We start from the raw sequence: 15,271 nt of genomic DNA, 5'->3' as shown, positions 1-15,271 counted from the left end.
ATATCTAGTGTGCTTTTACACAGCAGCTAGACTGTTTTAGGCTGTTTGCAATTAACATATTTCTGGCAGAATTTCCAATACATGGTTTGGTTGCAATTGTTTGCATTTATCTAATGTATGGCCCAGCTAAGGGTTTACCAAATATGCTGCTTTAACTGTCTGGCTCGATGTACTGCTCAGTTTTTCGCTGCCTATCCAGTTATTAAGATGCATATTGAAGGGGTTAAACGTTAAGAGCTTGCTATATTCCCCAATTTAAATGCAGCACAGAACAAACAAGTATGACTTAAATGCATATATCAGAGCTAAATAGCTACTGTGTGATAGCAGATTGTCAGATCAGGTGCGATATTTAGATATTGAATACCCCATAGAGAAGAGATGTACCAATTTGGAAAATTTGGGCCAATATTGATAGCAGTGTTTAAAATAACAAAACTAATACTGTATTTTATTTTTACTACTTCTTTAGGGGTAACACTCATTGGTCTGCCATCGTTATTCCTCATGTTTGACCACCAACAGATTTGTCTTACATGTTACTTCTCCTGCCCAGTCAAACCTTTCCTATTTGATTTAGAACTTAGGTATTGGCTGATGCCAGTGTTAACCTGATACATCAGTGCATCCCTAGCATAGATATTTAGTTGATCAAACCTGACAAAACCAAATTAATCAGCAGAGCACCTTATGATATACCTAACTGCTTATACATGAAATGCAATTATGTAGTAAAATCAGATCAGCCTAATGACATGATGAATGTGACATTTACCAATAAAAATGTAGATATGACAACAATGACAAATACCATAATCCATCAAAGATGTGATGTTTCATTACTGTGACACATTTATTTTCACTCTTACATCTGAATAAATGTAAGACAAATGCAATAAAATGCACCATGAATCTTTTTTACACTTTTATCTCATTTCTTTGATTCTGTTGGAACTATTCCCTCAAACATTGTGTGAGTGAACACCAGAGATCAAAGTCCAACTTCCTGTCATCTCTGCTGCGCTTGCATCCCCTCAGAAGTTACAAGAAGGCCTCTCATGTGCCAATTCACCCGTGGATTGTTTAGCATTGACAAAGATTATCTATACACAGGTGGTACGTCGACTTTGATGCGTAAAGCGCTGACAGGGTCTTGACAAAAAACCGAGATGTATTCCAACACTTTAGAATTTAGCTTTTTCTCGCTCTCTTTGGCTCTGTGTCGCTCCTTGTCCCATCGATCCTTCTCTCCGTTCATTTGGGAGAACAAGTTGATCTGGATAGTGCGCAGCGTGGCCGCCAGGACGTAGAAACCTCCTTGCATCATGTGACAGAAAGCAGCACCCACGCTGAGCGCTGCGCCCATCAGGTTGGGCACCGTTTCACACACCACACACATTCCCTCCAGGAAGTGCAGCGTGCCTTTACGGGCCAGGGGCTGGTTTTGGACGGGGTAGCCTTGGGGAGACGGGGCTTGCTGGGCATGGTTGATGAGGTATCTCACACAGTCGGCAAAGTGGGTGGCAGCTCGACGCAGCGGGAGCAGAGCCAGGTACAGGTGGCAAGCAGCTTTGGTCAGAGCATGGAAGAGGAGCCGCAGCTCAAGCACGGCATTGCCTGGAGATAAAAGGGTAACGGGGTCAGCTGGAGTCTAATTAACACTGTGGCTAATGTCAGCAACCATTATACAAACAGCGTCTGCCATTGGATTAAAGTCTGTTTTCCAACGTGGGCAGCGGGTATCACCTGGACACGCGAGGAGAGTAATGGTGCGCCTTTACGCAGCCCCCCCAACACAGGAGCCATCATATGACTCTATTACCTGTGTTAATATACCAGAATACTGGCAAAGATGTTTGAGAATCCAGGGCTGTTTCTTTGTGATGTTTCCTCTACATAGGAGCCTCAGCAGAAAAATAGTTGGAGTTATTATTTTTTAATTTTTTTTCAAAATATAAATTGGAGGCTGTTCATTTTAAGATTTCTAAAGTTTACGTTGTGATATACGATGCACTGTTTTTCTAACTTTAAGGAAACGTGAAATCATGATTTCCTGAAGATGCCCCCATGCGCCACGTTCCCTCCAAAGTAGAGATTTTGATCCTTAGATGTCCCCAAAACAGCAAGGAAATGCAGGCTACCATGATGCATTTACCAACAAATATGCAAAATAGACAACCTGACATGTTCTGACTTCTGTGGTGAGAATATCTTTCAGGTGTTTCTACCATGACGCAATGCATAGTTATAAGAATGTTCCTGAAAAACGTCTATGGCTCCCTTTACTACTTTCTCTTACCATCTATGAAGCAGAAGATCCACAGCAGGGCAATACTGGCTGCCAACGAAGTCCACCAATCCATGTAGCCAGCCTAGTCTCCCCCCTGGTCCCGGGCTCGGCAACGAAAAGGAAGAAAGCTGCGGAGATCCAGAGTTATGATCTGGCCAAGCCCTGCCCTGCCTTTACGCAGCTAATACCCAAACATTAAGTCGTGGCATCCCCGGCAGGTGTCGGAGTAGTGTTGACGTCCCTGCGGGACACTATGAAGGAGCACCTGAGGTGTCAACAGAAGCATTAACAGACACAAACAACAGCTCAGAAGCTAAGCTACTTCATCTTCGACTGTCTCAAAAGATACATTAAAACTGGGCATGATCAGTCTGCTGCAGGCCTTTAACGGTTATCAACATGTAATCTTTTGAAAAAGAACATTCATTTGCTGCGTAGAGATCATAGTCTATTTGAAACTTAAGGTAGAAGAAAGTCTTAACCTTCTCATTTTAAGACACACCACTGCAATTATTAAATAGCACAACTGCAATATCTTCCGTTTTTAAATAAAAAATAAAATGTTGTCACCCCTATATCAAAGTATTTGTTCAAAAGTTTAATTTTTGGCTGTCCTGTAAAAAGGCGAAAATCAGGCCTCAACATACCTTATTGTGGTGAGGTCCTTAGAAGCCGCGTGCGTCCTGAGATAACGTCTTTGATAGCTCCTGCGTCGTTGTCATGACAACAGAAAGCCTTCAGACGACAGGACACCTGTAGGAGGCCTGGCCCTCCCCTCTGTCTCTCTGAGTTTCTGCTGAACTGAACAACGAACTGTCAAATTCTGACATGAAACCAGGAAAACTTTTGTCACTTTTGGCTTTTTTTTTCACAAACTTCTGACCTACGTCAAAGGTAAGAAACTGCACACTGTGCTGTGGTAACGCAAGCTGATTTTCATTAAATTAAACTGTAGGCTACAGTATGTTTATTTATTCGGCTTTAGCGGTAGTACAAAAAGCGTATTCAGTGATATAACATAGCATGATGACACCCTCGCAACACACAAGTCCAGGTTGTCCCGATAAAACAGATGTCTTTACCTTCATTGTGCTCAGAGGAGCTGTGATTCTACATGTATTTTTGCATTAAAACGTACAGAAAACAGAAAAAATGGCTTGAAGTTACAAGGGTCAAAGGATAACTCAACCCCAGAGTTTTGGCTGAAGTGCATGTTGCACTCTAATATCACCCCAGCATTACACATTTAGAATGTATTTACATGAAACCCAACCCCTCGCCATTTAAAAGCCCTGTATTAAACTGAAATATATTTAGTGTGATATCTTCTGTTTGTATGTCTATCAGCCTTTTCCTATCTTCAGTGCACTGGGGCCCAGTTTGTGACCTGAAAATGTTTAAACCAAAACCAAAACCTTAAATCAACCATAACAAGAGAGTTAACGTTTTTACCTCCTTACTTTTATTCCATAAACAGAGGATTTTAATGTAAATGCCTGCCTTACAATGTGTAAGTATCATCCAAAATTGCATACATTTTTTTTAACTGTTTAAAATTTGACGGCTATTTTCAGTCGCTATTAAATTCAAGTAACTTGTATTCTGTGCAAACATTATTCGCTTGAAGACATGAACTTATTTTTTCCTAAATGTTTTTTTTATTGAAATGTGCTGCATAAATTTGCAAGTAATGCAATAACTAGCTAGAAGATACCAATGTTAACTAGTGTGCTAGCATGCTACAGTGCAGTGTGCATGTGATAAATATGATCATTTCATCTTTGCCTGAGGCGAAGCGGCTGATGATGTCAGATGGTACCAGCTCAAACAACAGAAAAAAATCAGCTGCTGTAGCATGGTTTCAACCTGTAGAGGTCAGTCAGTACGCACAATTCTTACACAGAATTTATCATTTGAAATTTGAAGCTCCAATGCAGAGAGTTGGACCTAAATTAACACTTAAACACTTTTTAAAACTTGTAAATACCAATAACAGCATTATTAAGAGGAAAAAATGTTCTGAGGGTTCAGTTACGCTCTAAAAAAACTTCATGCTAACTCTATTCCATGTGTTATTATGGGCTAAAGTTCTATAAAGGCTGTAGTTCTGAATAATTGTTCTAAAATATATTTCTTTTTCATGCTTAGGAGATGAGCCCTAAAAAGACAAGAACTCCCAGTGGTGTGATCACCTTCCACACACCTTTTGCGGTCAGCTTGTTGAAATCAGAGGTAGAAAAACAGCAGAGTTCTCTCTATCATGTACACTCACCCTCTCTTTTCTCCTCACAGAGGGATTTAAACAGTGATCTCTTCCCAAGTAATAATTTATCACAGGCCTTTTAATGTCATGGAGGCGGTGTAGGTTCAGTGTGTACTCAGCCCAGCTTGGACACTGTGACCGGGTGTTTTAATGCTCCACTGCATGCTTCATTTTCTTTTATCTGCTCCCTGTCTCATCTGAATGCACAGCGCTGGAATCTCAGTGCCCTTTGAAAAGACGAGTGGAAAGGTTTCAGGCCATTGAAAGGCAGAAACTGTAGCCACCGTAATCCTCTCTTAATTTCACACAATAGGGGGAAAAAGCCAGGTGCTGTATCAGATGACAGGCAGGGGAAAAAACCTGAGCAAACAATCATTAAACAGAAAGTGAGAATAAGGAAATTTTGAAACAAAACAACAAAAATGCAGTCAGGAGGTTGTTTGCCATGTTGTTAAAGTGTAGTTCACTGACACCAATGTCCTTCTATATGTGTTTGTGTTACAGCGTAAGACACAGTTCAGGTTTCCAGGTAGTGAACTGATCTGTCACTGCCCGTTGTGTTGGCTTCTGCTACCTTCTGTTCACCTACATGATTGTGTCTGGTCTCTCTGTGAACTCCAGCTGGGATTTACAAGAGATCACATTCCCCAGAGGAGAGCCAAAACTTCTGAATGTATTATAGAATCATAAACTCAGTAAATGTGCTATAATCAACACATAAAATGTGATTGCATTTTACATTTGCAGTGTTTTAACTGAAAAATAGTGCATTTGTAAGGGTAAAAGTCTAGAGGAGTGGGTACAATATGGATCATTTTATTTGTATATAATTTATAAGCAATGACAACAGACAACATCCCATTATTTCAATAAATTTGTTATTAAACTGAGGTTTTAGGAATGCATCAGTGACATGGAGCCCTGAAAATAGACTTCATCTCCAAGGTTACTCTTTGTTGATCTGGTCTCTGGGTAAATAGAGCTTCCCTGCAGGTGATTCATCATCTAACATTTAAACATGGGCTGTTTTTCTTTTTTATATCAGGTGTTTTGGTCCAATCATGCTCCAAACTGCAACATATTCAATTACCTAAACAACCGTTGTTGAAAATTCTTTGGAAACTTGGGTCATGATCAGTTGTAGACAGACTGGTGGGTCCTGAGGCCTGATCAGTTGATAACCACTGGTTTAAATGACTTATGGATTATTGTGTTTGAATGTTGCACACCACCTAGAGGTTTAGTGAGCTAGTATTATTTAAAATACAATTAACTTCCGCTATTTTAAATTAAGTAATAGTTTTGAAGAAACAATGCATCTTGTCAATAAATCTTATACTGTTGGAGCCTGTTTGTTTCCCCTTTAAATGGTGTCACTTTTGTAAGGAAATTCTCAGCCAATGCCAAACAACTTATTTTGCTCTTGCTATTAACTCTTGTTTTAAGCTTCTGTTACTCCCAGGTGCTGACAGTTGTGAGCATGGGCCCTACAGTGGTCAGCAGGTGTCTGCTCCAAGAATCTGCATGTCATGTTTGACTGATCTGGATAGGGCCCGTGTGATAGGGCAACTTCAAGCTGGTGTTCTGCAAAATCAAGCTGTGGCATTATCTGGAGTGAGCCCTAGTACCATCTCCAAAGTGAAGGCCGAGTTCCATATAACGGGGAATGTCAGAGACAGGCTGCTACGTGGGCGTCCCAAGAAGACGACACCCAGTATTTTTTGTTTCTTCAGACTTCAATCATCCAATCCACCAAACACCAAACACCAAACACGATTCAATGGCAGAGTAAGCTGTTCGGCATTGGCAGAGAAATGGCACCATTTTAAAAATACACAGGCTTCCCAATGGTATAAGATCTATTGCCTAGAAGCATTAATACAACAAAGAAATTATCTACCAAACACAAAGTTCCTTACTTTTTGTGCTAGGTTTATTTATTCTAACTTTTATTACTCCTCTTTTTTGTCCTGTGTATCAACACTCATGTCCGGTTAGATTGTTTGGTTAGAACTAACTATTTTATGATGTTACATTACTACATTTAGACTTGATGATGTTTCAGGATTGCACAGTAGATCTAAAGGAGACTGCAGTGAGCAGACAGAGCCCATCTATGTCAAGGAATGCCAGTAATTGTGTCGGAGCAAGGAAAAGGAATGAGACCTCACCCTCGAAGCCACAGCTGGGCACAAGTCAAGCCTTGCTCTCTCACTCCTCCCTCAGACGCGTGCAGGTACTTCACTCAATTTAACACCGGCTGAGAAATAATGTGAGTTTTCTTACAGGATGTGTTGCTTTCAGGCCAAGATGGAGGCTGAAAATCAAGAAGCAAAAAGAATAATTCAGCCTTTACTGGATACAGAAAACAGTCTGGTGAAGGTAAGATACAGTCCCGATCATAATTCATGCAGTTTGCTTGGATTTGCAAGGAAGCATTGTTTTTGTATTTGTCTTCTTGGAGGAGATAGAGAGGTATTTCAGCCAGCGGGATGTAACAGAGCTGAGGAGGAGGGAGCTGCTGCATAAACATTGGTCTGAGAATGTTTGGCATCCCCTCCAAAGGAGAGTGAAGGAACTTGTGTCCAGATGCAGCCTTGTGGAGGCCAAGAGACGCCAGAGCTTATACAGTCACTATCTCCAACACTGCAACACCAAGGTGATATTAAACTCAACAGTCATCCTCTATTTTAGTTATTTTAAACCAAATGTGGGTGTTAGAAAGATCTTTCTTTGTTTATTTTGCAGCTTTATGAGTCTGTGTCCAGGCTCACATGTCCATTTTCATCCCTAACTAAGATGTAATTCAAAAAGATATAATATATAAAGAGGAACCGTGACTATAAAACTGACTCTGACACTTTGTCTTTCATCTTCAGGGTTTTGTGTTTCTAGAAAGCTTCGATCTGAAGGAATACAATCCTTTTCTCCTCAACATCAGAAAGCCATACTACCTCAAAGTGATGTTTGAATATTCTCTCTCAATGCAATAAAATGACAGCCTTATAGACCTAAATGGTTTTCTAAAAGTGCCTGTGTATTCTCTGTTTTATCTGTAGCTCAGCACAGCTGACTTCAAGGACCCATTCTACCTTCAGTTACATGAGAGAGCGAAGTATCAGAGAACAGCCCACTCTGGTGAAGCAGGTATTTGAGTATATTATCATTTTTGACCCAACAGGAAATTTAAGACCTTAATGAATACTTTTCTTTTAGCTCAGAGGCACACACTCGTCTTTTTTCTTTGATTTTGTGGGATTAAAGCAAGGTGTGTCACCTTGAAGAGCAGATAAACACATTCTTCCTGTTAGAAATGAAAGCTGCATTCATTTACTCAAAACAAGCCGCTCTCTTTATTAGCACACCAAGAGGTTTGCTGCTACAGCCACAGCTTGTTCTATATGACCCATCATCTAACAATTATTGTGGCTAGTGTGAGCTAATGTCAACAATAATTGGAAGGATTCCTGCATAATGTGCATTAATGATCCTGTTTAACTAGGCTTTAGCTAGACTTGGTACCTCCTGCTCCTGGACCATAGTGTCTCATTTCAGTGCAATGCTAAATAGCAGTTTGGTATTTATAATTCTGCTCTCACTGTCAATCTTACGTTCAACCAAAATCTCTCTTTTGACTACAGGATGAACAGATTTGTTTACTTCTGTAACTATTTCCTCTCAACTTTAGGATACAAACGTAAACTTCCTCGTCCTCTCAGTGATTCTGTTGCATCTTGGGCTAACACAAACCTCCAGACCTTATCTAGTTGTCCAGTCTCCACACCAAGAAAAACTCCAGGGGGTTCTCAAGACAACAAGTCCACCAGGTAAAATCATGCAACATAAAGGATAAAAGCTTTGATAATCATACTTATCAATAACTCTGCAGCAGCCAAGGCCACCCATAAGGAGGGATAGAGGGGAGAGCTTTCTGGGGCCCAGCCAAATGGGGGGCCTGTGGAGGTCAACAAAATCATGGACGACTGTTAAGTTAATCTGGGATAACCAAATTTTATTTTTGACCTGAATTATAACCACTCTTATCAAAGCAACACATTTTTTTTAATGTACAGTCCCCTCAAAAAGTATTAGAATTGTGGGCCCATTTCCTTTATTTTCGCTGTAGACTAAAAACATTTGGGTTTGACATCAAAAGATGAATATGAGACAAGAGATCAACATTTCAGCTTTTATTTCCTGGTATTTATGTCTGGATCCGATACACCACTTTAAAGATAGCACTCTTTGTTTGAACCCACCCATTTTTCATGTGAGCAAAAGTATTGGAACATATGACTGACAGGTGTGTTTTGTTGCCCAGGTGTGTCCCATTACATTGATTATTCACACAATAAATAGTGCTGAATGTGTACGCTCAGTTTCAGATTTTGCCTTTAGAGACTGTATTTATAGTTCAGAGGTGTAACCAACATGAAAACCAGAGAGCTGTCTATGAGTGAAAAACAAGCGATTGTGAAGCTGATAGAAGATGTAAAATCAATCAGAGCCATTACACAAGCATTAGCCATAGCTAGTACAACATTTTGGACCATCCTAGAGAAGAAAGAAACCACTGGTGTATTCAGTAACAGATGTCGAATGGGTACACCAAGGAAAACATCAGCCGTTGACGACAGAAACATTGTGAAAGCTGTATAGAAAGACACTAAAACAACTGTTAGTGACATCAGAAACAACCTCCAGAGGGCAGGAGTGACGGTATCCCCATCTACTGTTCACAGAAGACTTCATGAACAAAAGTACAGAGACTACACCAGAAGATGCTAACCACTCATTAACTAGAAGAACAGGAAGGCCAGGCTGGAATTTGCCAAAAAGTACAGAGATGAGCCTTAAAAATTCTGAGACAAAGTTTTGTGGACTGTTGGGACAAAGATGAACCTTTACCAAAATGATGGAAAGACTAAAATTTGGAGAAAGAAAGGATCTGCTCATGATCATAAACAAACAAGCTCATCTTTGAAACAGTGGAGGTAATGTCATGGCTTGGGCTTGCCTCTTCTGGCACGGCTCATTAATCTTCATTGATAATGTTACACATGATGGTAGCAGAAATGAACTCAGGAGTTTACAGAAACAGTTTGTCTGCTAATTTAAGGAAAGATGCAACCAAACGGATTGGGAGATCCTTCATCATGCAGTGAGACAATGACCCAAAGCACAATGGCAAAACAACACAGGAGTTCATCTGGGGCAAAAGGTGAAAGGCTTTACACGGGCCAAGTCAATCTCCAGACTTAAACACTATAGAGCACGCATTTTATCTGCTAAAGAGGAGACTGAAGGGAGAAACCCTCCAAAACAAACAACAACTGAAAGAGGCTGCAGTGAAAATCTGGAAAAGCATCACAAAAAAGGAATGTTTAAGTTTGATGATGTCAGTGGGTCACAGGATTGATGCTGTTATTGCAAGAAAAGGATTTCCAATTAAATATTCAGTCTTATTCACTTAAATCCCTTCAAAGTCTATCTGTTCCAATACTTTTGCTCACCGAAAAATTTGGTGTTCTGTTACAAATAAAGCTGTCTCCTAAGTCTTGTATCAGACCCAGATGTAATTACCTGGAAATAAAAGCTGAAATGTTGATCTATTGTCTCAAATTCATCTTTTGATGTCAAACCCAAATGTTTTCAGTCGTCAGCAAAAATAAAGGAATTGGACCCACCGTTCCAGTATTTTTTGAGGGGACTGTATCTACGCTGTTAGTATATAGTACTCTTCATAAGATATCCCCCTTTCTTAAAACAGAGTTAAAATGTGTTTAAGGTAAAAAAAAAAATGGTTAAAATGGGCAGAAAGTGGCAAAAAATGGGTTAAAAGTGGAAAAATGGATGTACTAAACCGATAGAATATGAATGACACCTGACTGTCTTTGTTAAATTGAAATTCATCGTTCGAAGTGAATGCTGTTTGTCTTGTGAACGTTGTTCTCTGTTACGTGCCAATGTATGTAATGCGTTTCATACCCGTGTGTACAGAATCAGTCAAAATTAATTTTCCAGACGGGACAATAACTAACAAAAAGTTAAATGCAGTTAGAATGGCAAAATGGACATCAAAAGTGGTGAAAATGGGTTAATGGCAAATGTGGGTTAACAGAGGAAACAAAAGGGAGAAAAGGTGGTGAAATGGAACGGAAAAGTGGCAAAAATAGGTTGAAGTCATCAAACTTGGCAGAAAAAGTTGTAAAATATAAGTCAAGACAAAAAAATGAATAATAGAGTCATAAAGTGGCAAAATTGGGTCAAAAGTGGTAAATATGAGCAGAAAAAGGGGTGAAGAGTGTCTTAGAAATAGGTAAAAAAAAATGCAAAAATGCAAAAAGTGGCAAAAATGGCCAGAAAAGGAAGTGGAGACAGTTTTTAAAAGAAGCAAAATTGGTTAAAAGTGGTAAAAATTGGAAGAAAAGGTGGTGAAATGTTTTTTTTAAGTGGCAAAAATGTGTTTTAAAGTAGCAAAAATTAAGGGAGGGTTTTTGAAAAGGGGTTAATAGTGGCAAAAAATGGGATAAGTGAGGAAACAAAAGACAGGAAAGGTGGTGAAATGGAATTAAAAAGTGACAAAATCAGGTGAAAGGAAGGTAAAATGTGTTTAGAGTCCCAGCTTAATTCTTCAGGCAGGCCTGGCAGTAGCTGTAATAATGCTGTAATAATGGTGCATGTGATTGAGTTATACTAAATAATAAATGTAAATTTATGTTCTTTAACTGTGTCTCAAACAGGCCTCACAACATCCCATATCACATCAGTGTGTCTGCCACACCAGACGGACGGTGCCATCGGCCTGACTGCTGGTTCTCAAGCTGTGGATTTCAGCAACAACCAGTGATTTTACACCAACTCCAGCCTACAGATGAATAAATTCCCTTAAAAATACTCCTTTCTGTCTACCTCACATATTCACATGGGACTGTTTTTGAAAGAGTTGTTGTGTCTTTACTGCAGAAAACAATGAAAGAAATAAATGTACTGAACTGTGTTTGTACTTTTTATTTATGCCACATTGAGTATTTGATGGCCTTACTTGACAAGAAACTTCATAATTACCCTCAAACTTAGGGTTAATTTTTAACATTTTACTGTACAGTATTGTGCAACATTTGAAATGACAAGGATAACAGGCAACTGTCCAGGAGCAGGAGGAACAGCTGAAATGCACTGAAATATTTCCAGATTCAGACAAAAGGAAACCAAAAGCATTTTACTTCATTGGTTGTAAAATTTTATAAAAGGCTGTGAAAATGTACAAAACTCTACCCTTCAACCAGTAAATTTAAGGTATGTTTTCTTTTTTTAATTGCACTTTTATGTGTTGAACACAAAAATATTTGCAAATACATTTACAGTTCCTGACTTGACTACTTCAGTTCATGAGGATATAATTCCATGTTTTTGGTAAGGTCTCCTTCCTTTTAGCTTAAATGTAATCAATCTGGCAGGCTCAGACCAGTCTGTAAGTGCTGTGACAACACTTATATTGATGCCAACAGTGGCTTTAAGGTGTATTTTACTATTGCAAAAATAAATGTTTCCTCTTCATTGCTTTAAAGTTAAGTGGTGTATGCTTAGGGTGTGTTGTCCTCATTTGGTCGGCTCATACAGCTGCAGGTCCAGTTTGACGGAAACTTCTCCAGTGGGGACTTCATGCAGCAGTAAGCGACGATTTGCAGCACCTTTGCTCTCCATCTCTTTCTTTATAGTTGCAACAGGAACCTCAGTGCGACCCAGGAAATCTAAAGATGCAGGAAACAGTCAGAGGAGAAAAAATGTTTTATCAGAGACCAAAAAGAAAGAGCATTTTGATGAAAATGTGGCTGACAACCCACTATGGTAGGTTTGTTGTAAATTAAAATGCATAATATTAAAAAGGCCTAGAACTGAGGTTAAATCAAACATTTGATATTCTTTATGTCAACTGCCAGTGACTGAAAAGGCTTGCCATTAGCAAATATTTTTGTTTGTTTGTATGCCTATTCATTTTCAAACTGTTGATAAGTATCCCTGAAAAACAAGGATTTTCACTAATGTTTTGTTTATTTTACCACCTAAATACACTTAAACCTAAAAGAACAGTGGGGAATCCAGAAAACATGAAATTTAAGGCTTGAATCAGTATTTTACTTTAAGGTAAATTATTCCATTAAATTATGAAAATCACTCCACTGAGTCTGTGTGGATAGGTCTCAGTCAGGTTTGCACATCTGGACACGGCAATTTTACTCCATTCTTCTTAAAGCTAAAGCTCTGTCAGGTTGCACAGGGATTGGGCGGGAGCAGCCCTGGGCTTTGACCTTAGTTCTCTTGTAGACTGAATAAGATTGTCCTCCAGGGTTTTCCTGTATTTTGCCATATTCCTTTTACCCTCTGCCTTTACATGCTCTCCAGGGATGACTGCCAAGAAGCATGATGCTGCCACCACTGTGTTTCACAGTGGGGATGGTGTGTTTGTGGTGTTGTGCAGTGTTTGGTGGCTGCCAAACATAGCGGCTTTTCTGATCACCAAAAGCACCATTTTGGTCTCATCAGACCAAAGAACTTTCTTCCACCTGACCATGGCATCTCCCCCATGCCTTTTGGTGAATTCAAGTTGAGTTTTCTTCATCAGTGGCTTTCTCTTTGCTGCTCTCCCATAAAGCTTTGACTGATGAACAACCTAGGCAACAGATGTATGCAGAGTCTCTCCCATCTCAGCTGCTAAAGCTTGTAACTTCTTCAGAGTAGATATAGGTGTCTTGGTGGTCTCTCTCACTCCTCTCCTTTTTGCATGGTCACTCAGTTTGTGAGGACAGCCTGATCAAGCAGATTTACTCATGTGCCATATTCCTTCCATTTCTTGATGATGGATTTAACTGAACTCTGGGGGATGTTCAGTCCCTTATAATGACTTGTACTTTTTAAAAACCTCTTCTCTGAGTTGCTTTGGGTGTTCTTTTGTCTTCATGGTGTAATGGTAGCCAGTAATACTGATTAACTAGTGACTGACCTCCTAGACAGAGGTTTCATTATACTACAATCACTTGAGACACATTCACAGCACTCAGGCAATCTCCATTTCACTTGTGGGACTACTAGCACCTATATATTTGTCTAATTAGATTAGTCACTTTAAAGGGGATAATATTTATGCAGTCATTTATTTTACATTACATATTTTCATTGGAGTATCTATCTGTAGAGATCAGTAATGTTGTATGCAGGGCATGGTGACAGAATGTTGCCAATAAAGTAGTAAAGTAAACAAAATCTGAATCAACTTGAAGATGCATATCGGTGCTTGAAATTGACTACTGCAACTTGCTCTACAATACACTTGTCTGCCACTCTCCATCTTATGGACACTTGCTGGTGAAACAGGACAGGAGGGGGAAGGGAAGTATGCAGGCAGGAAGGAAGGGGGAGTGAAGGGATGTTTTGATCTGAAATAAATATGCTAAACCTTGAACAATTCTTTAACCCATGTATCGAATTACAAAATGTTGGGAATTATATAAACACTTGTCTATCCTTTTAAAATTTGGTTTTAATAGCTGTACTGTCTACATCTTAAAAAACACGCAGGAACCCACCACAGTGGCATGTGAGGAAACAAACTGCAAACAACTCAATATCAAAAAGAAGTCAGAGAAGACAAGTCAAAGCAAACATCAACAACTGGCATAATCTAGTGTTTAATCTTCATCCAGTAGGGCAGGATAAATAAAAAAATACTAATAATCCACTCTGATTGTGTAAGATTATCAGTGATGTGTGTGTCTGTCATCCACTGACCATCTGGTGAGAACTGGTCTTTCTCAAACACGGTGATACACAGAACATCCTGGTACAGATCTTTGATGAAGAACTGACAGTTGAAGTTCCACTTTGGGTTTAGAGTGTCACTGATTGGTCGAGAGGTGTAACACTGGGCGCCCATGGTCAGCTCACAATACGGATTACTCTTACCTGGAAAAAAGATGTTCCTTATAAATACTGTTTGTAAGAAATGTGGCGATAAACACTATATTTAAGGATCTGTATTCATTCACAAATTCTTACCGTTAGGTTTACAAGCTTTGAGCTCCTGAGCTTCTGTGACGGTCACCAGCAGTCGACCGATACCGCTGCTCTTGAGGGAACGGGCTACAACAAACACAGACATCAGAGGTAGGCCAAAAGAATTTAATTAAACAGTTTCTAAGGTAACTTGCATCTTTCTGAGTGAAAAAAAGAAAATAATTACACAAGAAGGAGAAAGAATTTTCGGGGGGGGGGTTGAGAATTTACTGGAAACCTTGAATTTTTCACCAAAAGTTTGTGGTTTCAGAGCAGAGTTTTAGTGTGCAGTGATTGAACTTTGCCTCATGATGTAAAAATTATTAATACTTCATACTATTAAAACTTGAAGTTTAAATGATTGATAATGTTGAAAAGTACAGACTCAAAAAACAGATCTTGTTCCTTCCATTTTTTTTAAGTCTTCACGACAGTTGAAATTTAATTGTCTCACATTTGGTCTGCACTCAATGTATTTTGCTGTCTCTTTATTCTAACATAATAGGATCTTAATAACTCTACAGCTTATTCTCTCAACAAGGTGGTCCATTTAATAACGACTTCTCTCAGTGCTGATCACACTGTTGCTGGCATTCACTAACCTAGCCTAAAGCTTTTGTCACACTGCTGGATGTAGCACAGTCCCAGAAACTAGCTGGCAGTAT

The 15,271-nt window shown here is 39.3% G+C and overlaps 2 protein-coding genes across 6 annotated transcripts in view; one reads left to right on the top strand and one right to left on the bottom strand.

The window, feature by feature from the left end:
• Positions 1 to 2,667: 2,667 nt before the first annotated feature.
• Positions 2,668 to 11,443, top strand: fam228a (family with sequence similarity 228 member A). Of its 2 annotated transcripts, XM_041804655.1 has the most exons (9): positions 2,668 to 3,184; positions 4,439 to 4,522; positions 6,619 to 6,789; positions 6,858 to 6,935; positions 7,018 to 7,212; positions 7,433 to 7,513; positions 7,613 to 7,700; positions 8,242 to 8,380; positions 11,297 to 11,443. In XM_041804655.1, exons 2-9 carry the CDS (start codon positions 4,442 to 4,444, stop codon positions 11,433 to 11,435), a joined length of 972 nt encoding a protein of 323 aa, XP_041660589.1. In that variant the 5' UTR covers positions 2,668 to 3,184; positions 4,439 to 4,441; the 3' UTR covers positions 11,436 to 11,443. The 2 variants fall into 2 exon arrangements, with proteins under 2 accessions (XP_041660589.1, XP_041660590.1); XM_041804656.1 differs by lacking the exon at positions 2,668 to 3,184 and having other exon boundaries at positions 4,295 to 4,522.
• Positions 11,444 to 11,551: 108 nt separating this feature from the next.
• Positions 11,552 to 15,271, bottom strand: part of itsn2a (intersectin 2a) — a 60,199-nt gene continuing 56,479 nt past the window's right edge. For 2 of the 4 annotated variants that reach the window (XM_041804650.1, XM_041804653.1), the window contains 3 exons: positions 14,610 to 14,693; positions 14,343 to 14,516; positions 11,553 to 12,307 (listed from right to left, as the gene is read on the bottom strand). In XM_041804650.1, coding sequence (XP_041660584.1) covers positions 12,156 to 12,307; positions 14,343 to 14,516; positions 14,610 to 14,693 — 410 coding nt within the window. In that variant the 3' untranslated portion in view covers positions 11,553 to 12,155. Of the gene's footprint in view, positions 12,308 to 14,342; positions 14,517 to 14,609; positions 14,694 to 15,271 lie in introns of all 4 variants that reach the window. The other 2 variants (XM_041804651.1, XM_041804652.1) reach the window with 2 other exon arrangements.

Source organism: Cheilinus undulatus, linkage group 14, assembly GCF_018320785.1.
Source record: "Cheilinus undulatus linkage group 14, ASM1832078v1, whole genome shotgun sequence".
Taxonomy (NCBI): Eukaryota; Metazoa; Chordata; class Actinopteri; order Labriformes; family Labridae; genus Cheilinus; species Cheilinus undulatus.
The sequence above is the reverse complement of the archived record's forward strand: the minus strand, read 5'-3'. Positions and strand labels throughout refer to the sequence as shown.

Excerpts from the sequence above, each read along its gene's own strand:
- fam228a (XM_041804655.1), top strand. The coding sequence starts at position 4,442 with ATGAGCCCTAAAAAGACAAGAACTCCCAGTGGTGTGATCACCTTCCAC. Across the intron at positions 4,523-6,618 it reads TCAGCTTGTTGAAATCAGAG|GATTGCACAGTAGATCTAAA; the intron begins GTAGAAAAACAG and ends ATGATGTTTCAG. Across the intron at positions 8,381-11,296 it reads CAAGACAACAAGTCCACCAG|GCCTCACAACATCCCATATC; the intron begins GTAAAATCATGC and ends TGTCTCAAACAG.